At 43.3% G+C, this 24796-nt stretch overlaps 3 protein-coding genes across 3 annotated transcripts in view; 1 reads left to right on the forward strand and 2 right to left on the reverse strand.

Annotated features, from left to right (window-relative positions):
* Positions 1-836: 836 nt before the first annotated feature.
* ccdc78 (coiled-coil domain containing 78) lies at positions 837-14248 on the reverse strand. The gene is made up of 14 exons (XM_042305330.1): positions 13806-14248; positions 13482-13613; positions 13273-13359; positions 12745-13116; positions 12525-12575; positions 11407-11495; positions 11014-11092; positions 10742-10867; positions 10295-10500; positions 2581-2755; positions 2341-2384; positions 2175-2256; positions 1905-2005; positions 837-1652 (listed from the first exon to the last, which is right to left on the reverse strand). The coding sequence occupies exons 1-14, from the start codon at positions 13959-13961 to the stop codon at positions 1511-1513; spliced, it is 1842 nt and encodes a 613-aa protein (XP_042161264.1). The 5' UTR covers positions 13962-14248; the 3' UTR covers positions 837-1510.
* LOC112223713 (dynein light chain Tctex-type protein 2) lies at positions 13842-14900 on the forward strand. Its single transcript, XM_024386867.2, has one exon. It carries the CDS (start codon positions 14273-14275, stop codon positions 14780-14782), a length of 510 nt encoding a protein of 169 aa, XP_024242635.1. The 5' UTR covers positions 13842-14272; the 3' UTR covers positions 14783-14900.
* Positions 14901-14952: 52 nt separating this feature from the next.
* ift140 (intraflagellar transport 140 homolog (Chlamydomonas)) overlaps positions 14953-24796 on the reverse strand; it is a 72451-nt gene continuing 62607 nt past the window's right edge. The window contains exons 21-30 of the mRNA XM_024386866.2: positions 23238-23333; positions 22928-23060; positions 22609-22752; positions 22235-22363; positions 21810-21992; positions 17650-17856; positions 17005-17217; positions 16558-16724; positions 16190-16331; positions 14953-15986 (exon numbers count right to left, since the gene is read on the reverse strand). Coding sequence (XP_024242634.1) covers positions 15774-15986; positions 16190-16331; positions 16558-16724; positions 17005-17217; positions 17650-17856; positions 21810-21992; positions 22235-22363; positions 22609-22752; positions 22928-23060; positions 23238-23333 — 1627 coding nt within the window. The 3' untranslated portion in view covers positions 14953-15773. The remainder of the gene's footprint in view (positions 15987-16189; positions 16332-16557; positions 16725-17004; positions 17218-17649; positions 17857-21809; positions 21993-22234; positions 22364-22608; positions 22753-22927; positions 23061-23237; positions 23334-24796) is intronic.

Consider the following 24796-nt stretch of genomic DNA (forward strand, 5'->3'; position numbering starts at 1 on the left):
ACAGCATTTTCAAAGATTATCTGCAGCTGCATGCATTTGATAGGTTTCCTTCAGTGTTGATTAACTATACTTTTACATTTACACTGGAACTTACAGTACAGGTGACTTCAGTAAACTATCTGCATGTTGGAATGATGTGTATAAACCCTGGATTGCAGATGCTATATAATGGCCAATGGTGGGTTTTGAAGCCACCAGCCGCCATTTTGGAATTCCCCAGAAGGAGCAGTCCTCCATAGGAACGAATAGAATTCTACAGTGTTTTAATTAAATGTTTTAAAGTATTTATTAAAAACATATATTGAAGTATTTCTCTGTTGTAACATTAGTACTCTAAAATATTTATTTTCATGTTCAATTCACTTAATATAATTTAAAAGTATGCATTAAGGTGTCAAAACAAATGTCAACATGAATAAATGCATTTCTATAGCAGGTACCTACAAACAAATTTCAAACATTTCTAAAAGTTAATTTCATTATAGTTACATGTATTTATAGGTGCAGGTCATCCATTATAACATGCAGCACAATCAAACCAAGAATATTGATACAATTGTCCCAGATACAGGAATGCAGTGGCTTCTGATGCACTGCCTGTCCACCTATCTTCCCAACAATAGAGAGCAAGAGATTTTCTACTCTGGGTAACAAGTGTGCTGTGCCCTCACAATTAACCAATGTAGTACCTTGCCAAAATGTTACTGTACATTTGTTTTAACTTAACTATCAGACAATTTGCATAATTAATGCTGCCTCCATGTGTAAGAATGTAACAGACATGGCAGACCACTTGGAGGTTTGGAGCATGTTGGAGCCACAGAAAAGAGAGTAAGTTGCAGAAAAAGTTAGTGTAGTTTATTTATAGTGAAACAATAAGCACTCATACAGTAGCTCTATAATCTTCTCTTGATCTCCTTAATCTCTCTATGTGAAGGAGTTGCTTTTAACACTGGTTATATAGACCCCATCTTAGCATTTCCAAACTAAGATCTATTTGTCTTCATCCCATTCTCTCTCACAGACATGTCAGGTCAATTGTTCTACTACTTGAGTACCGGCACCTCTTATATTGTTTATATTGTCTCCAAATATAAAGAGTGAGTACTGGCTCCTATTTTAATCCACTTCAAGCACCACGTATGGCTGCTTTCTCACCCCACAACGTCTTCTCATCCAACCAATTATTCCTCCTGCCCCCCCTTGTTCTCTCCCTCTTTCTCTCCAATAACATGTATGTGTACGCTAAATATCAAAGTGGACATGCAGACCTCTTCTAAAAATAATTGAATTTCAGTGAGATCTTTCAAATTCGGCCTCATCATATTACAGTCATGTTGATGAAGTGAGGAACTGTTATTTTATAAATGATAATAAAAAGCAATATTGAAACAAATGCCTTTCCATGGAGTCCATCATTATTATTATTTCATAGTAATCATGTTATTCTTTGAGGAATATTCTGACTGGCACAGATTTCATACATATGGTTAGATGTGTTGTTTTGTTTTTAGGGGGGTGGAAGATCATATTTCATAGCTTGGATTCTTGATCGAGCGATGGATTGGCGGGGTTTGGGAGCCTCAGCTCTGCGGGCAAGCCCCGTCTCCCCACCCAGCAGTCTACGCAGCCGTGTGATCTCCTGCTTGTACCTGTAGAGAGGGACAACGCTCATCTAAACACCCTTTACACAGACTCTAGTAATCTGTCCTTAAATCCAGATGACAGTACCCTGCCACTTTGTTAAGTAGTGCACTTAATGAAGTCAGTAGCTATGGGAGAATATGTCAGGTACATTTATGAGATCTGAGTATCAAAACGGAATAGACAATACAGACATCATGTCTTTATGAATTTGTTATGTCATTTTAGTAACTAGACAGCTCCAAAATGGGTGTTGTTACCTTCCCAGGTGCTTGTCAACATACTCCTGCAGCTCTAACAGCTGCTCCTCGGCAACTGTAGCCCTGGTGATGAGCTGGGCACGCTCCCTCTCATGGCCCTCCTGTTTGGACAACAGGAATGTTTCCATTTCAACTTAACTCGGGTCATAAAAACAGATTATTTTGTTGTAGAGTTATAACAATTTGATTCTTAGAAGAGAAGTTAATATGGGAGGGTTAAGCAGTGGACTCATATCTCTGATTTGTATAAGTAGAGGGGTATGCTATTACCTGAGTAGAGTTGGTGATCTCCCGTAGCTGTTTCCTAATATCAGTCCAGGCCTCTTCAGATATCTGCCCTGATTTTCCAGAACTGTATAAGGTTAGAGCATTATTTATGGTCTACTTCATTCATACATTTGATTATTATTTTGTCATTTTCAAAGATATTACTCACTCCTGAAAGTTGACTGTTTGAATAGGTCTAGTGACGACAGCCACCTAAAAAAAAAAAAAACGTACAAATCAATGAATGATCAAGAGTCATTTCAAAATTTGACTGAGCAACAACAACAAAACAACAAACCCCCATAAAATGCAACATTCAGCCTATATTTAGGAACGTGACAAAAGACAAAACACAACAAACATGGTCTAGAATACTCAGTCTAAAAATCAGTCTTGTCAGTATAACTACAGGCTTCTGAGCCTCTCGGAGCTGGCCCTCCAGCCTGGCCTTGTCCTGGCGTAGGAGCTGGAGCTCCCTTTCCGTCTCTCCCCTCAGCTCACTGGGCTCCAGGCTGAAGTGGGCCTCAGGGGGGCCGGGGTCCAAGCCACTCTCTGGCTGGGACAGGACCTGTTCCCTTTGCACCCTGACACACAGAGGAAACAGAGCCGGCTGAAGGTGTTTGGCATTGTGAAGTCATAGTCATTTTTTGGCTATTAGTTTCTAGATTGCGGAAGTGGGACCAGTGATAGTATGAAAAAAAATGAGAGGAGATAGAAAGTCAAGGGAAAGACAAGGTAATAGAGAACGGAGTGGCTGTCTGACCGGATTCTCTGGACGCCTCCGATAGCTAAACCATACCTTCTGTGCATGTGCTAGTTCGGCTGCAAAGAGGTGGAACAGGCTACTCTGGCAAATTGCAATGATGTGCTGTATATCAAATTGTTTGGTGTTGCATGATCATTGAGAAGCAAATGAGGTATTTTGCAATGTGTAGACAGAGCTAGGCTACATGTTGCATGTGATGTCATATAGGCATGGTTTCACATTTAGGATAAGGATATTGCAAAACATTATGTCTGCATCCAGCTTATGCTTGTGCTACTGCAATATTCTTAGTTAAGATGATGCTTTTTTTATTGTCACTGGTGGATGTGTTGTCTCACAACTCTACCCATACTCTGTCCACAAGCATTCTGTTGATCGCAGAACGAGGGAAAGATCATTTTGTTGTTTTGCAAAGTTTTGAAAGTCTATTGAAACAGCTGTGTTACTAGCTATCTACCTTTTGAGTTTGGTGGCCACAATGCGGTTGGCCTCAGTTGCTGGGACCACTACTTTCCATCTGTCCACATATCCTGCCGACCAAGACTGGGTCTGAGGAGCTGCTTGGCGTAGCAGCTAATCTAGTTGCTAGCTAACTGCCTATCAAGCTAGCAGAGTTCTCTTGAGGGCTTGAACGCAGCCCGCAATGCGGTTAGCTATTGTGGCTGGGACCTCTGATTGTCCCGGGCTTGTGGCTGTCTGGATCCCTGCTGTTTGTTGTTGTTTCCCATCTTCCCTGCAACCTGCCCTGTCTGGAACTGCGAGGAATAACAGCGTAACCTACGTTGCTACATTGACAAAGACCAAAGCCGGCTGGAGTACCATTGAGGACAGTGGTGTCTCTATCACAAGTGAAGAATCTTTTAAATGAACAAAAATAATTTTACAAGCAGTTGGTACAACAAGAAAACAGCTTCAAGTGTTGTGTACAAATACTGATGGTGTCAACTAATAAAATAATGGACGACCTGACCAGAGAGGTCCAGGACCTGAAGAACAGCTTGCAGTTCTCCCAGGGTTAGCTCGATGAGTTTAAATAGGAAAACGGCAAGATGACAGCAATCTGTAAGTCATTAAGAGAGGACAGCCATTCTGTATGATAATCTATGATAACAATGACAAAGAATCAAGGCGGAACAAAATGGTTGTGGACAGAATTGCAGAATCGCCACGAGACCTGGAAAAACCACCACCGGCCCAGGTGACAGGCCCAGGCCGACATTGGTCAAGTTCCTGCGGTTAAAGGACAAGGTAGTTGTTCTGGAAAGACCCAAGAACTTGAGAGGAATGTACATCTTCCTCAACGAAGACTATCCTGAAGCTGTGTGCCAGAAGAGGAAATAACTTATCCCAGCCATGAAAGCTGCAAGAGCGCATGGGGACATTGCTTACATCCGCTATGACAGGCTCACTGTCCACCCTCCATCCCAAAAGCATGGAAGGGATGAGAGCGCCAAGCCTAAGAGTTCATAGCTTCACCCACACACCAACTAATTAATGGACTGTTGAATTTATATATTTTTCTCATGCTTTGTTTGGTCTTTTCCATATTATGTCTCACTGATAAACTACCCAGGAAAGGGCTGAAAATAGCCCATATTTAAAAAAATGAAATCAATAACTTGCTAACATCAGATAACATGAATATATTAGTCACTCACTTAGATAATTAATTTGTTGATACAGCAGTAGCAGTACAAGGATATAACGTCTATAGAAGAGACAGGAATGCTTATGGGGGAGGTGTTGCTGTGTGTGTATATATATATATATATATATATATATATATATATATATATATATTCAGAGCCATATCCCTGTACTGCTTAGAGAAGATCTTATGTAAAGTGTTATTGAAGTGTTGTGGTTGCAGGTTCACCTGCCTCATCTAAAGCCTTTTCATTTGGGGTGTTGCTATAGGCCACCAAGTGCTAACAGTTAGTATCTAAATTGTGTGTGAAATACTTGATAGTGTATGTTATGTAAACATAGAGGTCTTCTTTCTTGGGGACCTGAATATTGACTGGTTTTCATCAAGCTGTCCACTCAGTAGGAAACTTCTCACTGTAACCAGTGCCTGTTATCTGGTTCAGGTTATTAACTTCTTATGGGTACCGTCCCAACTGGCCAACATCTGGTGAAATTGCAAAACGCCAAATTCAAAATAGAGAAATACTCATAATAAACATTCAAAACATACAAGTGTAATACATCGGCTTAAAGATTAACTTCTTGTTAATCCAGCTGCCGTGTCAGATCTCAAAAAGGCTTTACGGCGAAAGCATACCATGCGATTATCTGTGGACAGTGCCCCGCTTACAAAAGCATACAAACATTTTCCAGCCAAGTAGAAGAGTCACAAAAGTCAGAAATACCGATAAAATTAATCACTTACCTTTGATGATCTTCATATGGTTGCACGAACAAGACTCCCTGTTACACAATACATGTTTGTTATGTTTGAAAAAGTCCCTATTTATGTACCATAAACTCAAGTTTTGTTGGCGTGTTTTGTTCAGTAATCCACTGGCCCCAGGGAGGTCAAGACATACAGACGAATACCTCCTAATAGTAACGGTAAAGTTTGTCTAAAACAAACAATGTTTATAATTAATCCTCAGGTTGTCTATTGTCTAAATAATCAATAATATTTCAATAGCGATTTCAAAAGAAAGGTAAAACAACGAACGGCGCGCTCACGATCACACGCCCAATCCAGCTCTGCATACTTCCCCTGTCCACTGACCAAAAGGTATTTTTACTCGTCGTTTTTCAAAATACAAGCTTGAAGGCATATCTAAAGACTGTTGACATCTAGTTGAAGTCATAGGAACTACAATCTGGGCCCTAACCCATAACATAGTCAATAGGCATTCAATGGAAAACAATTCACATTTAAAAAAATCCCACTTCCTGGATGGATTTTCCTCGGGTTTTCGTCTGCCATATCAGTTCTGTTATAGGCACAGACATTATTTGAACAGTTTCAGAAACTTTAGAGTGTTTTCTATCCAATACTACCATGCATATGCATATTCTAGCTTCTGGGCCCAAGTAACAGGCAGTTTACTTTGGGCACGTTTGTCATCCAAACTTCAAAATACTGCCCCTTACCCAAGAGAGGTTAATCAACATACCAATACATACGGTACACTACAGAAACAAGATAATCAAATAATATTAATCACATTTTTACTAATACTGTAGATGTTTACATCTACTCCCGCTCCTCCTCTCTGGCGCTCATTGTCGACAGTTTACTCATTATTACGCACACCTGTCACCATCATTACATGTATATGCACCTCATTAAATTCACTCCCTGTACTTGCTTCCCAATTATTAACGTTACAGAATAACGCCTTGCCAAAGGGAAGCAACAGGGATACATTCTTTTTTTATTTTTTTACTGGTGACATCGTGTCCCATGGTGGCTGCCGAAGCAACTGGGGATGCCTCGGCGGGCTTGACAGGTTCCCGCACCTCGACCGGCTCGACAGGTCCCCGCGCCTCAGCAGAAGCGATTGGCCCACTTCTGGTCCTCGGGACCGTCACTTTGGTTGGCGTCCTGCAGCTAGAGCCACTCATAGGGGAGGGAGACTGTCACGTCTACTCCTCTCTGGCGCTCGTTGTCGCCAGTTTATTCATTATTACGCACAACTGTCACCATCGTTACGTGCACCTGTGCCTCATGAGACTTACCTGGACTCCATCACCTTCCTGATTACCTTCCCTATATCTGGCACTCCCTTTGATTCTTTCCTCGGGCATTATTGTTTCTGTTTAAAATGTTTGTATGCTACTCGTGTTTGTTTTGTTTATTAAATTCACTCCCTGAACTTGCTTCCTGATTATTAGTGTGCATACTGTATTACACTAAAGCTGTATTGGACACCCATTAGATGCAGTGATCACAATAGTGGCTATATCCAGGAAAGCCAAAGTGCCAAAAGCTTGGCCTAAAATAGTGAATAACAAACCATACAAAATATTTAGTTGTGACTTAGGTAGAATATGTAAAAAAAAAAAAAAAAAAAAAAATGTTAGTCTGTGATTAATAAAGAGCACCAGACACTGCACTTGATGAATTTATGAAATTGCTTCTTCCAATTATTGATAAACATGCACCTGTTAAGAAACTGACTGTTAGAACTGTTAACGCTCCATGGAGTGATGAAAATCTGTATGGTTGAAAGATGGGGCAAAAGGAGTGGCTAATAAGTCTGGCTGCACATCTGACTTACTGCAATTTGAGAAATGATGTGACTAAACTCAACAAAAAGAAGAAAATGTATTATGAAGCCAAGATCAATGACATACAGAATGATGGAGAAAAAAAAACTTGAGTACTTTAAATTTAATTATGGTCAGAAAGACAAATTCAACTCCATCTTTCATCGAATCAGATGGCTTATTCATCACAAAACCATTTGATGTTGCCAATTATTTTAATGATTACTTCATTGGTAAAGTGGGCAAACTTAGGCAGGAAATGCCAACAATGAAGTTAGTTACTTTAAGGAGCCGTTCTCTCTCTGTGGGTCTAACCCCAAGAAGTTCTGGAAAAAGATTAAAGACCTGGAGAATAAACGCTCTTCCTTACAGCTGCCCATGTCCCTTAATGTGGTTATTACTGACAAGAAGCACATGGCTAAGCTCTTTAAAATCACCACTTCATTAAGTCAGGATTCCTATTTGACTCAGCCATGCCTCCTTGCCCGTCCAACATTTCCTCATCTCCCACACCTAATGCGACTAGCCCCGATGCTCCCCTCTTTTTCCCCTGCCCCACTACAAAGTTTCTCCCTGCAGGTGGACACTGAGTCCGGGGTGCTAAAGGAGCTACTTAAACTTGACCCCAAAAAAACATCTGGGTCAGATGGTTTAGACCCTTCTTTAAGGTTGCTTCCCCTATAAATTGCCAAGCCTGTCTCTCCTATCTGGGGAGGTTCCCATTGCTTGGAAGGCGGCCATGGTTAGTTCTTTATTTAAAGGGGAGATCAAGCTGATCCTAACTGTTATAGGCCTATTTCTATTTTGCCCTGTTTATCAAAAGTGTTGGAAAAACTTGTCAATCAACTGACTGGCTTTCTTGATGTCTATAGTATTCTCTCTGGTATGCAATCTGGTTTCCGCTCAGGTTGTGGATGTGTCACTGCAGTCTTAAAAGGTCCTCAATGATGTCACCATTGCCCTTGATTCTAAGCAATGTTGTGCTACTATTTTTATTTACCTGGACAAAGCTTTTGATACAGTAGACCATTTCTTTCTTGTGGGCTGGCTAAGGAGTAGTGGTGTCTCTGAGGTGTCTTTGGCCTGATTTGCTAACTACCTCTCTCAAAGAGTGCAGTGTATAAAGTCAGAAAATCTGCTGTCTCAGCCACTGCCTGTCACCAAGGGTATGCCCCAAGGCTCGATCCTAGGTCCCACGCTCTTCTCAATTTACATCACCAACATAGCTCAGGCAGTAGGAAGCTCTCTCATCCATTTATATGCAGATGATACAGTCTTGTACTCAACTGGCCTCTCCCCGGAATTTGTGTTAAACGCTTTACAACAAAGCTTTCTTAGTGTCCAACAAGCTTTCTCTGCCCTTGACCTTGTTCTGAAAACCTCCAAAACAAAGGTCATGTGGTTTGGTAAGAAGAATGCCCCTCTCCTCACAGGTGTGATAACTACTTCTGAGGGTTTAAAGCTTGAAGTAGTCACCTCATACAAGTACTTGGGAGTATGGCTAGACGGCGCACTGTCCTTTCAGCACATCAAAGCTGCAGGCTAAAGTAAAATCTAGACTTGGTTTCCTCTATCATAATCACTTCTCTTTCACCCCAGTTGCCAAACTAACCCTGATTCAGATGACCATCCTACCCATGCTAGATTATGGAGACGTAATTTATAGACAGGCAAGTAAGGGTGCTCTCTAGCGGCTAGACGTTCTTTACCATTCAGCCATCAGATTTGCCACCAATGCTCCTTATAGGACACATCACTATACTCCTATGTAAACTGGTCATCTCTGTATACCCTGCACAAGACCCACTGGTTGTTGCTTATTTATAAAACCCTCTAAGGCCTCACTCCTCCCTATCAGGGAAATCTACTGCAGCCCTTATCCTCCACATACAACACCCATTCTGCCAGTCACATTCTGTTAAAAGGTCCCCAAAATGCACACATCCCTGGATCGCTTGTCTTTTCAGTTCGCTGCAGCTAGCAACTGGAACGAGCTGCAACAAACACTCAAACTGGACAGTTTTATCTCAATCTCTTCATTCAAAGACTCAATCATGGACACTCTTACTGACAATTGTGGCTGCTTTGCGTGATGTAATTGTTGTCTCTACCTTCTTGCCCTTTGAGCTGTTGTCTGTGCCCAACAATGTTTGTACCCTGTTTTGTGCTGCTACCATGCTGTGTTGTCATGTGTTGCTGCCATGCTGTGTTCGTCTTAGGTCTCTATGTAGAGTTCTCTCTCGTCATGGTGTGTTTTGTCCTATATTTTTATTTTATTGATTTTTATTCCCGCCCCCATCTCCGCAGGAGGCCTTTAGGTAGGCCGTCATTGTAAAAAATGATTTGTTCTTAACTGACTTGCCTAGTTAAATTAAGGTTACTTTTTTTTTAAATGACAAGCCTCCTGGCATTGACAACTTAGATGGAAAGATACTGAGGATGGTAGCTGACTATAGCCACTCCTATCTGTCACATCTTTAATCTGAGCCTAGAGGAAAGTCTTTGTCCTCAGGCCTGGAAGGAAGGCAAAGTCATTCTGCTCCCCAAGAATGTTAAAGCAGCCTTTACTGATTCTAACAGCAGACCTATAAGCGTGCTGCCAGCTCTTAGCAAACTGTTGGAAAAAATGGTGTTTGACCAAATACAATGCAATTTCTCTGTAAACAAATTAACAACCGACTTTCAGCATGCTTATAGAGAAGGGCACCCAATGTGTACTGCACTGACACAAATGACTGATTGTTTAAAAGAAATTGATAAGCTTGTGGTAGCTGTACTATTAGATTTCAGTGCAGCCTTTAATATTATTGACCATTATCTTGTCGTTCAAATCGCTGCAGGGTTTTTTCAGCTTTTTAGAAATGTGTGCATTAAAAAAAACACGCACAGAACGTGATAGGTTTGTTTAGCTCTGGGGAAGAGGCATCCTGGGGGGGCGAGAGTGGAACAGGGTGGTTAGATCCGGTCAGGCAGCCTCGGCCAAAAGAGAACGACTACGGAGCGATGGGTTGGGGGTCAAGTTTCCTAATAACACACAAACCTAACCAAGGATGTCAGGACCATCCATGTGGTATACACATTGAGTAAATCACAGAAATACAACATGGAGGGCATGAGAGGGGCTAACCTGTATGCGCTAAGCAGGGCTTGGTGGCTCTTAGTGAGCCTCTGCAGTCTCTTCTTGTAGGAGCGTGCGGCAGAGGCTAGCTGCTCCTCTCTAGCCCTGTAGGAGGAGCGCACCTCTTGGAGCATGCTGTCCACGAAGCCCCTCATCTTCACCCTCTCTGGGGGGCCCTTCACCCCCCTCCCCTCTGCCAGACCATCCACATACTCCTGGAGACGAGGCAAAGACCAAAATAGATTCCACAGCATGGGTGGTGTGGGTTCCCTTTGATAACTGTGGTGTGGTAGGAGTTGGGGACTAGTGGTAGTGGGTTAGGAAGGACGTGGGGTAGGAAAATGGGGATCTTTCTGTCTGTACATGTCTACGCTGCGAATCCCGGCATCTGTTTGACTGTGCATAATGTATGTGTAGCCTTCCTGTGTGCATGCATATGTCTTAGTGTGTACTCACAGCTAGGTCCTGTAGGTAGCATCCCAGCCTGGCACGGTACTCCTCATTCAGTTCCTTCACCTGCATTTGTAGCTTAGAGTTCTCTTCCTCCACCTCCTTCAGCTGGCTCTGAGAGCTCAACATGGCCTGAATAGGAACACACACACAAAATGAATTCCAATTTTTACAGAGCAAGTTGCAGATTCAGATTGATTAATGGCAAATCCTAAGAAAATGATGGTATAAAACAATAATTTGGGTAGACCAGACACATGTGATGCGCTCTTTCGTACCGCACTCCGTTCGGCTAGTTTCTGCTGGGTATCGCGGATGGCTCTCTTGTTCTCTTGTTGCTCCTTGCCCATCACCACCCTGAAGACCCATCATAGAAGAAAAAACATGTCAGAGACCACATACCAGACCCCATCACAAAAAATAATCCCAAATTGTAGCGTGGACCACAGTGAAACAGAAACCAAATCAAACAGTATACCACAAAGCTGACATGGGCTACAGTGAACAGCCTGAGACAAGTTAGAGAAGTTGATGACTGAAAAATGAAGGATAATGACAAGATACCTTGTTTCCTCAATCACTACTGTTTATAGTAGCTACTGAGAGGCTACTGCAGGTTCATGGTTTTGATGTAAAGACATGTGAGACTAGACTAGTGTCTCTCTACTCACACTTTCTCCTCTAGTCTGTGCTGCTGCTCTTCATAGCTCTTCTTCATCTGCTCCAGCATGTCTTTGATCACATCCTGGTTCCCAAGCAGCTATGTCAGACATTGAAAAAAAGGATGTGAATATTGACTGGCTATCAGAGTCATATATTGTAGCAGGCTCAAGGGGGTGGGGTTTCTTCGTCACCAAGTTCAATAACCAAACATGCACACGAAGCACAGCTAGAATACAAATGGAGAATTAGGGAGATTTGCACACTGTGGGAAAGGGGGGAATTTAGCAACCAGTTCACAGTCCACAATCCGTTCTTGTTGTCTGTTCCATTCTTCAGGGGTAATCCTAAAACTCGGGTCCTCAGCCAAACTGGTTCGGTACACAGTGGGGGTAATCACACAGATCATTCGCTCTTCTCTCACACTCCCTATAGCACGTTTCCCTCTCAGTCCTCCTCCTATTTGTGCAGCCAAATCCCTCTTTTATCCCCAAGCACTCCATGGCTTAATGAACGACAGGAAGTCCATATAAGGCTCGGGGGTGGAACCAGCGGGCTGCAAGATATCTCCTTACAATCACCAGCCCCCTCACCTCTCCCTGCCATCTGCTACACTATATAGAGAGTTGGGCCAATGCGGTTTCTGTCAGTGTTCCGAGAGTGCCACTTTCTCCTCCATAGCTGTTGCTAAGTGATCATTGACGCTTCTGTGTTGTGTTGTTAATTTTTGATCGTTTTCTAAACCTATGAAGATGTCCAGTGAAAGCAGATATGTTGACACCACAACACAGTACAGACTTAGATACACATTATTCCAAATGCTAATCAATAAAAATGTGTTTTGCTTGTTTATAGCTGGTCATTTCATAGGGAATTGTCAGAGGCGCTTTCGTATTGTTACATCAAAATTTAGAGAATAAAGGCGCTAACATGGCAGCCGTTTGAAACCTGACCGAGCTCTCTATATATCATGGCTCTGTTGACTATTTATGATAAACTGATCAGATGTGAAACTGTTGGGCATTATTCAGTTTTCACTTACATAATAACACACTTGCACTCAGTTCCATTAGGTTCAAAGTATTACTGACACTCATACATGACTTGTTGTGTTCAAAGATATACTCACACTCTTCTCCATAGATTTACGTTCTTGGTCCAACATAGCCAGGTCCTCTGGCTGTGATAAGAGAAAAACAAATTTGAGCATTGAGGAAGTTATATAGCCACATTGGTATTAGACCAGAAGTTATTAGATTATTTTTTTGTGCCTTATAGGAAATGTATTTTGACAAATTTCTGTGAGTGGTAATTGCCAATTGTGGAAATGAACCAAAGCTCCCTCTCACCATTATTCTATTGTGAGACATACGGCTGACCAGCACCCGCACCCTGTCCAGCTCCTGAGCAGCCTGCCCATAGACACCACCCTCTGTAGAGGCCCTAACACGCTGCTGCTGTTCCTCTATCTGCCTGAAGAGGTCATCACGAGCCTGGGCCAGCCCAAGCAGCTCAGCGCTCAGCTCGTCATTCTGGACCACCTCCTTATCGTGGGCCTCAGTCAGAGCCAGGTAGTTCCTCTTTAGGGTCATGTATTCCTCTGTGAGGTCACTTCCTGTCCTCTCTGCCACCTGTAAGCGGACGGTGACAGACTGGAGCTCCCTGCAGAGCCTGTCCCTCTCCATCTCCATCTCCACCACCACCCCTTCCTGGGATAGGATCTGAGGAGGGAAGGGTGAGATACTAGAGTACTATCTGTGCATCAGGGTTGGGATCATTTCTATTAAGGTGAGTAATGACTATGTAGGGCCCAGGTGGGTAAAGTAGGGCCCAGAGGTCTGTAATGACTATGTAATACATATCAATTTGAGCATCACCTTTATTTTCAGGTCAAAAATGTCCTTTTCATAATGCTCCCTCACTTTGTTGGTCTGTATATGTACCTCGACAAGCTCCTTGGATATCTGACGGATAAAGGGATATAAAAGGATAAATATTTCAGTTAACAAAAAGACAAGAGGTCTGTCTGCATCCTACATAAGTGATTGATAGATATCCAAATACAATGTGGTCTCATATATCCTACCTTCAGTTTCTCCTCTTCGCTTGAGACCAGTTTGGAAGAGAGGTCAGTCTTGGAGCCTGCAAGATAGCCCAACCTGCTCTCAAGGTAGCCCAGTTTGGTAAAGTGTCTTTCATTTTTGTCACGGAGCTGGACCTAAATTGGTTGTATATTTCTATTATTTTTAAACAATGAAGACTTTGTTTTATACATTTTTCAGGAACACAAGCCATAGGCCTACTGAAGATATTAAAGCTTTATGCAACTATAAGGTCACATTGAAGGTTCATGTTTAAAGTTTGACCAAAATAGGCCAGTTTAAAAGGATTGTCAAAGTAAATGACTTACATTTTCATCTGTCAAACAACGAATTTTGTCCTGTAGTTCATTTAAAGACGAACGGTTGTCCCTTAAGTCCATGTTTCTAATACCAAACAAATGAATTATCCCAAGTTCCAGAGCTAGGAGAAAGTTTCTTGTATCTACAACATTGGTTGTTGCCATGGACCCTAAACTTGCACCTGGCCGCAATAGACGACATTAAAAACAGTTTTTCGACGAATAGGAGCTATATTTATCAAATGTAATGGATTGTATGTACTTGTTAATGTTTTAGATTTGTTTTATTTTGTCTGAAATAGTTGAACGCTCACAGCCTGAGAAACTCACAATCCGGGTCTCAGGACACTGTGGCTCGAGTCGCACAATGACAGTTGGAATAGCTGATTCAAAATTTCACAACTCGCCGCTCCATCTGAATTGTTTACCTGTCCTTGAAAATACACTTGTTTTTAACTTCCAAACGTTTTCCAGAAATGTCTGAGCGTCGGGGTAGCATTATGAAGGGGATTCGCAAAGATAGCCATACTGACAGGCTCCGAGGGTCAACCATGGACATTGAAATGCATGACGACGACGACTCCCACCCTGTGAAACGAGGGTCTTCAGTTTGGAAATCAGGGTTCAAAGGGAAACTAGCCAACACCTACAGGTTGGGACCAAAGCAGAAGTTTCTTCCCCATTTGATTCAGAAGAAAGGCGAGGAGTTGATGAACCAAGCATTCGGTGAGCTGGCCTACGACCACGACAACTGTCGAGATGTGGCTGATAAAGTGGCTGCAGATGTCCTGGCGTTCTGCAAAGAGCAAGTGTTCGACCGCTACAGATACGTGGCCAGGGTGGTCGTCGGCGAAAAGAAAGGCCAGACAGTGAAGATAGCAAGCCGTACCCTGTGGGATGATGAAAAGGACAACTTTCTAACTCTCAACTTTGAGAACAGACACCTTTTCGCCGTTGGCATGGTTTTTGCCATTTATTTCGAGTGACAATGGGCAATGTGAAAGGCAGATGGCAATTTATCTCTACCTGCCAATAAATTAATGAGACGTCAAGTTTTTGTGAATAAATTTTTTTTGTAGACAAAATAAAACAACAGTATCAGTGACCATCTGTGTGTTTCTGACGTGTGTATGTGGGTTTGTTGGCATCACCCAAGAAAGGTATAAACATTTTATTTAAAAATTGTAAAATACTGTACAGATTACTTTGCAAAATATCTCAAAGATTTCAATTTAACTCACAAATGTACAAAACACTATCAATACACATGACACAAACCACATTCAGTTGAAATGTACAAACTCTGACCACAAATACAAAATGCATTTCAGGTAAAGAAAACATTGGTGTTTCAATTTCAGGATGGTTTAGGTCCAAGATGCACACAACTTTCAGATCCAAAGGCGGCTTTATTTTGTGTTGAAAGAGAACATTCTGCATGAGGCAAAATTAGCTAAACGGCATCAGCAGAACAAATATTGTATAGTTGTGCAAGGTACAGCAATGTATTTTTCCTTTCTGTCAAATGGAAGTAAAGGCTTATTAGTGTAAAAAATATCTGAAATCCAACTATTTGTATGGTAAATATATTTTGAATTTCATTACCATAAATATACTCTGTGTGTATACTGAGTGATCCATCGGGTGTAACATTATACTCTGCACTGAGTATACTATCCATCCTCTTGGAGGGTGCAACGTGTTAGGTTTTTAACCCTGTATGAAAGGGCCATAGAGTCAGGCCACCTTGTCTTTCTAGTCCTAGTTTAGAAGTCTGTGGCTTTAGTGAGGCGTTCTTTATTCCTGTTTTTGCAGGGCTGCAGTATATGCAAGCTTTTGTCCCAGCCTAGGACTCTGATTCAACTAATCAACTGCTCATCAAGACCAGGATTAGCTGAATCAGGTTAGACAGCTGTGGGCTACAACAACACCGTGCACACCTTCTTGCCCCACAAGACCAGGGTTGTGTCCCAGCCCTCAGTCCCCTTGGTGGGACACCAGGGCTTCGTCCTCCTCCACCTCGTCTTCCTCTCCCCCGCTGTCGCGTCGGTCTCCCCTGCCTGAGAGCTGCCCCCGGCCCAGGGGTACACCCACTGCCCTCTGCAGGGCATCCAGGCTGCCCTGGCTCACGTAGTAGCTGATGTTCAGAGAGGGCAGCATCTTCTGCAGATCCTCCAGCTTGCGGTAGGCCTGCCGAGCCGAGAATATGGACTGAGAATTAGGATGCTCACCGCTGTATGTATAGGTCTATAAATATCGTATCCAGCTACATGAATTCACGATGACAGTGACGACAATGGTAATGACGACAAGCAAGATCAAGATGAAAAGGAGGCTGAAAATAGTGATGTTCATGATAATGATGGTGTACACTAGTATCACTAGACACTCACCACCTGGAAGCTGCCCCGCTGACAGTGATGCTCCACCAGGAAGCCGTATGCATCTCCTATCCTGACAGCAGGGTCCAGGTCTGGCTCTTCTAGCAGGGCTTCGCACAGACGCACCGCCTCCCCTGGGTCCTCCTCATACAACCTACAGGGACAGGGGATGGACAGACAGGATCACACATCAAATCTCCCTTCGGTGAGATCCACAAAATATCCTCTCCGTAACTACTCTACTTGTATCAAGACAAACCTAAAATCAGAGGATTGTGGCATTTATAATAAAAGAGCCTTGTAGCAGTGACTGCCACTCAACATAAGAGAGAGAGAGAGAGAGAGAGAGAGAGAGAATAGAGAGAGTGCACTGTTCTTACCTGCGTGCCTGGACAAACCTCTTGACCAGAGTGATCTTGTGCTGCAGCTCAGCCATGCGAGCCTCGTGTTCGTCTGGGCTGTGGCCCTTAGCTTTAGAAAGGCACTTATAGGCCTCCGTCAGAGCACCCAGTGCCTTCTCATAGTTCTGGTAATCATCTATCTCCACCTAAAAGAGGTAAACAGATTCACACATTCACCCTCAATAGGGAAGTACATTAGAGATTAGGCTTATGAGACAAAGTTATGAATCTGTTAGCATTACCCGAATATCCATGCATAATGTTACTAGTTTATAAATACTCATATAACAAACGTTGGAATAACTGTACTATAAATTGTCATTGTAATATATGGCCAATACATCATTTATTACCAGACTGAAGTTAAAACTAATAAACATGTAGAACCTTTTCAAGAACTTTCAATATTATGAAGTAGTTCCCTACCTGGGCACAAGCTTCATAGAAGCCAGCTAGCAGGTCCAGAGCCCTGCCTTTGGAGTAGAAGCTAATAATGTTCTTCATGATTTCCGGATCTTTCCGCCAGTCCAGAGACTGCAAGTAGTTGGCGGCCATGATGTAGATCTCCTTCTGACGTGACACGCCAGCGAAGAACACTATCTTCTCTGTGTCCCCTGACTTCAGGAGCGCCCGCATGGCCTGTGAAACAGAAGGGAGATGTGTTTGGAGTCACTTTTTAGAAAAGCCGCAACAAGGGAGTTTAAGTACTGCATCAACAGACATGGACCAAACTTAAGCGACAATTATAGTGTAACATTGTATTTAATGCTTGTAACTAACATCCACACCTGCCTAAAGACAAAGGTAAAGCAGAAAATACAACACTGAAAATGACGGATCTCACGTTTCTTGAATAACATAAATCTATATAACTACAAGTTACTATGATAATGGTGTCTTAATGAGTACTGTTTAATAGTATGTGTGCAAGTGGGGTGCATCTCAGTTGCTTAAATCCGATTTCTCAGATCATAGCAGATGTAGGATAGAGGAAATGAAGAAAAACAAGAGGAGGAAATAGAGATGCCACTTCAGACTACTGAGATGCACCCCAGACCCCAGTCTCTTTACTTTTAGCTTGTTGCCAGCCTGTGTGTATTTCTTGGTGGCTAGGTGGTAGTTGCCCTGGCGCATGCAGCAGTCAGCTATTCTCTCCAGCAGCTCTTTGCGGGCCTCCTCTGAGAGGTCTTTGGACTCCTTGGTCACGGTCATACTCTCAGCCAGGTCCTCGGTGATGGTCAGGCTCTGGTCCAGACACAGCTGCAGGGCCTCGTGGTACTGGGGTTGAACACACACACATTTATAGACAAAAGACATGTACTCATCATGAGCAATGATGGCATAAGTTCGCACACAGTTACAGCACAGACACACCAGTTATGTACATGATATGTGAGCGGGGGGGTTCCAAGCTGACATATGGAATTGTTTTAAGATGGTCATACTATACTAATTTGACTATTTGATTTGTATTTTAGGACCCCTTCAGGTATCATTTTTCTTTGTTCTTTATTATTTGATCAAATATAGAATTTTGCCTTTAGCCCAGAGAAACACATTGAATAACACATCCATACATGGCAAATAAATAAATTAAACAAGGTTTTGAAGTGTTTGTCCTATATATTAGGCGATAAGAAAGCTCAAGAAATATATTTATATATATATATAACATTTCTTATAATATATATATTTTAAATTAAAACTATTTTTTGGGGGGGCAGGCACAAAATGATCTTCACACTTCCATTAATTTCTTAAAACCGGTACCAGTTACCTTCAGACGAGTCCCCTAACACTTGTGGGGGTCGTAGAACAAATCAGAGGGAGCCATCGTGTTTGTGAGAGTCTCCCCTTTCCATAATAATTTTTAGGTCAAACCGTTCAGATGCTACAGACGTTTTTGTCAGAAGACAGATTTTCGGGATGTCTCATGGTCTGACAAACACCGCTCTAGCTCTGCCACCTTTCACCCCAGATGTCTCACAGTCTGACAAACACCGCTCGAGCTCTGTCACCTTTCACCCCAGATGTCTCACAGTCTGACAAACACCGCTCGAGCTCTGTCACCTTTCACCCCAGATGTCTCACAGTCTGACAAACACCGCTCGAGCTCTGCCACCTTTCACCCCAGATGTCTCTGACAAACACTGTCTGACAAACACCGCTCGAGCTCTGTCACCTTTCACCCCAGATGTCTCAGTCTGACAAACAAACACTGCTCGAGCTCTGCCACCTTTCACCCCAGATGTCTCACAGTCTGACAAACACCGCTCGAGCTCTGTCACCTTTCACCCCAGATGTCTCACAGTCTGACAAACACCGCTCGAGCTCTGTCACCTTTCACCCCAGATGTCTCACAGTCTGACAAACACTGCTCGAGCTCTGCCACCTTTCACCCCAGATGTCTCACAGTCTGACAAACACCGCTCGAGCTCTGTCACCTTTCACCCCAGATGTCTCACAGTCTGACAAACACCGCTCGAGCTCTGCCACCTTTCACCCCAGATGTCTCACAGTCTGACAAACACCGCTCGAGCTCTGCCACCTTTCACCCCAGATGTCTCACGGTCTGACAAACACTGCTCGAGCTCTGCCACCTTTCACCCCAGATGTCTCACAGTCTGACAAACACCGCTCTAGCTATGCCACCTTTCACCCCAGATGTCTCACAGTCTGACAAACACCGCTCGAGCTCTGTCACCTTTCACCCCAGATGTCTCACAGTCTGACAAACACCGCTCGAGCTCTGATGTCTCACCTTTCACCCCAGATGTCTCACAGTCTGACAAACACCGCTCGAGCTCTGCCACCTTTCACCCCAGATGTCTCACAGTCTGACAAACACTGCTCTAGCTCTGCCACCTTTCACCCCAGATGTCTCACAGTCTGACAAACACTGCTCTAGCTCTGCCACCTTTCACCCCAGATGTCTCACAGTCTGACAAACACCGCTCGAGCTCTGTCACCTTTCACCCCAGATGTCTCACAGTCTGACAAACACTGCTCTAGCTCTGTCACCTTTCACCCCAGATGTCTCACAGTCTGACAAACACCGCTCGAGCTCTGCCACCTTTCACCCCAGATGTCTCACAGATGTCTGACAAACACCGCTCGAGCTCTGCCACCTTTCACCCCAGATGTCTCACAGTCTGACAAACACTGCTCGAGCTCTGCCACCTTTCACCCCAGATGTCTCACGGTCTGACAAACACTGCTCGAGCTCTAGCACCTTTCACCCCAGATGCCACCTTTCACCCCAGATGTCTCACATGTCTCATGGTGACAAACACTGCTCTAGCTCTGCCACCTTTCACCCCAGATGTCTCACGGTCTGACAAACACTGCTCGAGCTCTGCCACCTTTCACCCCAGATGTCTCACAGTCTGACAAACACCGCTCGAGCTCTGCCACCTTTCACCCCAGATGTCTCACGGTCTGACAAACACTGCTCGAGCTCTGCCACCTTTCACCCCAGATGTCTCACAGTCTGACAAACACTGCTCTAGCTCTAGCACCTTTCACCCCAGATGTCTCATGGTCTGACAAACACTGCTCTAGCTCTAGCACCTTTCACCCCAGATGTCTCACAGTCTGACAAACACTGCTCTAGCTCTAGCACCTTTCACCCCAGATGTCTCATGGTCTGACAAACACTGCTCTAGCTCTAGCACCTTTCACCCCAGATGTCTCATGGTCTGACAAACACTGCTCTAGCTCTAGCACCTTTCACCCCAGATGTCTCATGGTCTGACAAACACTGCTCTAGCTCTAGCACCTTTCACCCCAGATGTCTCATGGTCTGACAAACACTGCTCTAGCTCTAGCACCTTTCACCCCAGATGTCTCATGGTCTGACAAACACTGCTCTAGCTCTAGCACCTTTCACCCCAGATGTCTCATGGTCTGACAAACACTGCTCTAGCTCTAGCACCTTTCACCCCAGATGTCTCATGGTCTGACAAACACTGCTCTAGCTCTAGCACCTTTCACCCCAGATGTCTCATGGTCTGACAAACACTGCTCTAGCTCTAGCACCTTTCACCCCAGATGTCTCATGGTCTGACAAACACTGCTCTAGCTCTAGCACCTTTCACCCCAGATGTCTCACAGTCTGACAAACACCGCTCGAGCTCTGCCACCTTTCACCCCAGATGTCTCACAGTCTGACAAACACCGCTCTAGCTCTGCCACCTTTCACCACAGTTGTGAAAGTGCAACATCGGCGGATGCGGTGGATTGAGACGCATTCGATGCAGAAAAACATCTCTAGTTTAAACTGACGGATTTTGATGGGGATTTTTTTTATTATGTTACTTAGATTGACGCACCGGTGTGTCAATTGACTTTAGGGGGTTAAGTAGGAATTGTACACCAACATTGAATTTGCCTGTTATATTAAATGAAGTGCCCTTTAATATAGACCACATGGAGTAGTCAATAAATCCTTTTTTTTTTTACATGACTAAAGGCTTGCTAAAGTGCATTGTTTTTCTTGTGTTTCACTTCTAGGAAGTTTTTACCCAGTTTCACCGTCATTGTAAAGCCCTAGTTATTTTGTTGCTTTGACAGTCATTTCTGAAGATTATTTATTTCATGTGATTAGTGATTCATTTACGTCTGTCCCCCATTCTAAGGTCAACCCTGTTACGTGAACTGAACTCTCATTTTAATGTGGTGAAACTATTCCTTTTTAAATATATATATTTTTAAAGAAACATTGTACATCCAATAGTATAATCATAGAGTAAAAGGTGAGCTGGTTCTGCTGTTTTGTGGTAGAAAACTGAGCGGGTCGAGCGTAACACGGCAACCCTGTTACCCATAGATAGACAGGTTAAAAATGTTTTAAGAATTTCATTTTTTGTGAAGCTTGCACTCATTTGCCACTCCCTGTTGCACACAACAAACTTCCATTCCACCTGTCACATGGGGATTTATGGTTTATTTAAGAACAAATCGTCAACCCTGTTATGGTCAACCCTGTTACTTTATTTGGCACTTATTAATAGGCACTTATTAATATAGTCATCCTTTCATTTAACCTCGTGAGATGTATTATTATTATTTTTTGTAATTTTATTAAGTTGAACATTTGCTCTTCATGACATGAATGTAAATATTAAGAGAAATCTAACTTTTGTTGGACCAAGTTACACTTCTCAAAAGGCCCCGAATTGGTGGAACAACCCGAGCGTGGTTTATAAGACATACAAGGAGGGGTAAAGTACCTTCTTGGCGGCCACAAGCAGCTCCACAGCCTTCTCATACTGGCCGTGTTTGATGAAGAAGTCAGAGCAGCGGGCCAGCAGGGCCGGGTCAGATGTCTCATCCAGGTCCTCTGCTATGAGTTGCAGTGCAGCGAACTGTTCTGTAGCAAAGGCCACCTCCAGAGCCTTGGAGAAATGACCAGCCTGAGAAAAATAGAGACCAGAGATCCATGTGTGAGAGAAACATCAGAGAGAGTATTATCATGTGTGCAAGTGTGTGGGTTTGTGGGCATACTGTAGCATCAATGGACTTGGAAGGCAATGTGTTCCTGTACAAATATCAGTGAGCTAATGCCCCCTTGTGGCACAATAAAGAATGCATTACCTCCTACTGTATGCATTTACGCCAGGGGGAAGAACAGGGAGCTCAGAGGTAAAATACTAACCTTGTGGTAGAGCATGACAGCACGGTCCATATGAGAACCCTTCTCCTCGTAATAACAGGCAGCCTCCATCATGTCCTCTGGGTTACTGAGGAGAGCCAGGTTCATCAGCTGGTCATCCAGACCATTCTCCTGAACACAAAACAGAACACAAGTCATCCAATGACCCACAGACAATACAGCACTGGATTAGAACCGCATCCATAGCCTCAATAATGCAAACAGCGTTCTGAAATAAATAAGAAACAATATAATCAGTCTGTAATAAATCTTTCATATAATAATTATATATAGGTAGGTAATTCATTTATTGCTATGGCCAGTGGGATACAGGTGAATGGAGAAAGTCTAAATTATGATTGAGGTCCATTTGTTACCTTGCAGAGGCGGATGGCATTGTTGTAGGCCTGAGCTCGTGTGTAGAAGTGGACAGACTGTTTAATCTCCTCCTGACTCTCATACTGCCGGGCTAGGTGGTACGAGGCAGCACGGTTCCCCGTCTCATTGGCTATCTCCGACGCCTGTGAAAAAAAATAGTATTCTCATTGGATATTTACTTCACGGTTAGATTGTGTTTTCATATTTAGGTATTTAACAATCCTTATGAGTAGAAACAGTTCCTTTCTCAAAACATTTAATTGCCACAAATGTGTGCTAATGTCATAAATGTTCCCCCCTGGTACAAATGTGTGTTACCTTCTGAATGTTCCCTAGGTAGCAGTGCACGCGGACCAGAGAGAGGAAGTCCTGTGCGTACTCGTAGTAGCGTAGTGCTGACTCCATGTCTGACTGGCTCTCCAGATACTGAGCCCACCACTTATAAATGTTTCTGGGTCAGAGAAAACTGCATGTCAAATACTCAACAGTGTTCATATGTCTGTATTTATACTTTTTTAATTTTTAAAAACTGAATACACTTTAAAATCATTAAAAGTCGTAGTCAGTAGTAAATAAAGAGTCTGCATTGAGGACAGAATAAAACTAACTCCACCATTCCCAGACTTACTTGTCCTTCATTTTGTTGACGTAGATCTCCAGAGACAGTGCATCATCTAGGAGCATCCTGGGTACCTCGAACCGGTGGGTGTCAGACTTCTCAAAGCTAAAACAGACAGAGAACTGTGAGGAAGTACACAGCTGAGGGTACAGTGTCTTCGGAAAAGTTTTCAGACCCCTTGACTTTTTCCACATTTTGTTAAGTTACAGCCTTATTCTAAAATTGATTAAATATATTTTTTTCCCTCATCTATCTACACACAATACGCCATTATGACAAAGAAAAAACAGTTTTTTAGAAATTTGAGGACGTTTGATTACAAATAAAAACGGAAATATTAAATGTACATAATTATTCAGGCCCTTACTCAGTACTTTGTTGAAGCATCTTTGGCAGCGATTGCAGCCTCGAGTCTTCTTGGGTATGATGCTATAAGCGTGGCACACATATATTTGGGGAGTTTCTCCCATTATTCTCTGCAGATCCTCTCAAGCTCTTTCAGGTTGGATGGGGAGCATTGCTGAACAGCTATTTTGAGGTCTCTCCAGAGATGTTCGATTGTTTTCAAGTCTGAGCTCTGGCTGGGCCACTCAAGAACATTCATAGACTTTACCCAAAGCTACTCCTGCGTTGTCTTGGCGGTGTGCTTAGGGTCTTTGTCTTGTTGGAAGGTGAACCTTCGCCCCAGTCTGAGGTCTTGAGCACTCTTGAGCAGGTGTTCATCAAAGATCTCTCTGTACTTTGCTCCGTTCATCTTTCCCTCGGTCCTGAATACTCTCCCAGTCCCTGCCACTGAAAAACATCCTCACAGCATGATGCTGCCACCACCATGCTTCACCGTAGGGATGGTGCCAGGTTTCCTCAAGATGTGATGCTTGGTATTCAGGCAATCTTGTTCCTCATGGTCTGAGAGTCTGTAGGTGCCTTTTGCCAAACTCCAAGCGGGCTGTAATGTGCCTTTTACTGAGGAGTGGCTTTCGTCTGGCCACTATACCATAAAGGCCTGATTGGTGGAGTGCTGCAGAGATGGTTGTTCTTCTGGAAGGTTCTCCCATCTCCACAGAGGATCTCTGGAGCTCTGTCAGAGTGACCATCAGATTCTTGGTCACCCTGACCATGGCCCTTCTCCTCCGATTGCTCAGTTTAGCCGGGCAGCCAGCTCTAAGAAGAGTCTTGGTGGATCCAAACTTTTTACATTTAAGAATGATGGAGGCCACTGTGTTCTTGGGGACCTTCAAAACTGCAGAAATGTTTTGGTACCCTTCCCCAGATCTGTGCCTCGACACAATCCTGTCTCTGAGCTCTATGGACAATTCCTTCGACCTCATGGCTTAGTTTTAGCTTCGACTTGCATTGTCAACTGAGACCGTATATAGACAGGTCTGTGCCTTTCCAAATCATGTCCAATCATTTGAATTTACCACAGATGGAATCCAATCCAGTTTCAGAAACATCAAGGATGATCAATGAAAACAGGGATGCAGCTGAGCACAATTTCGAGTCTCATGGCAAAGGGTCTGCATACTTAAGTAAATAAGTTATTTCTGTTTTCATTTCTAATACACTTG

This window comes from Oncorhynchus tshawytscha, linkage group LG24 (assembly GCF_018296145.1).
Source record: "Oncorhynchus tshawytscha isolate Ot180627B linkage group LG24, Otsh_v2.0, whole genome shotgun sequence".
Classification (NCBI taxonomy): domain Eukaryota; kingdom Metazoa; phylum Chordata; class Actinopteri; order Salmoniformes; family Salmonidae; genus Oncorhynchus; species Oncorhynchus tshawytscha.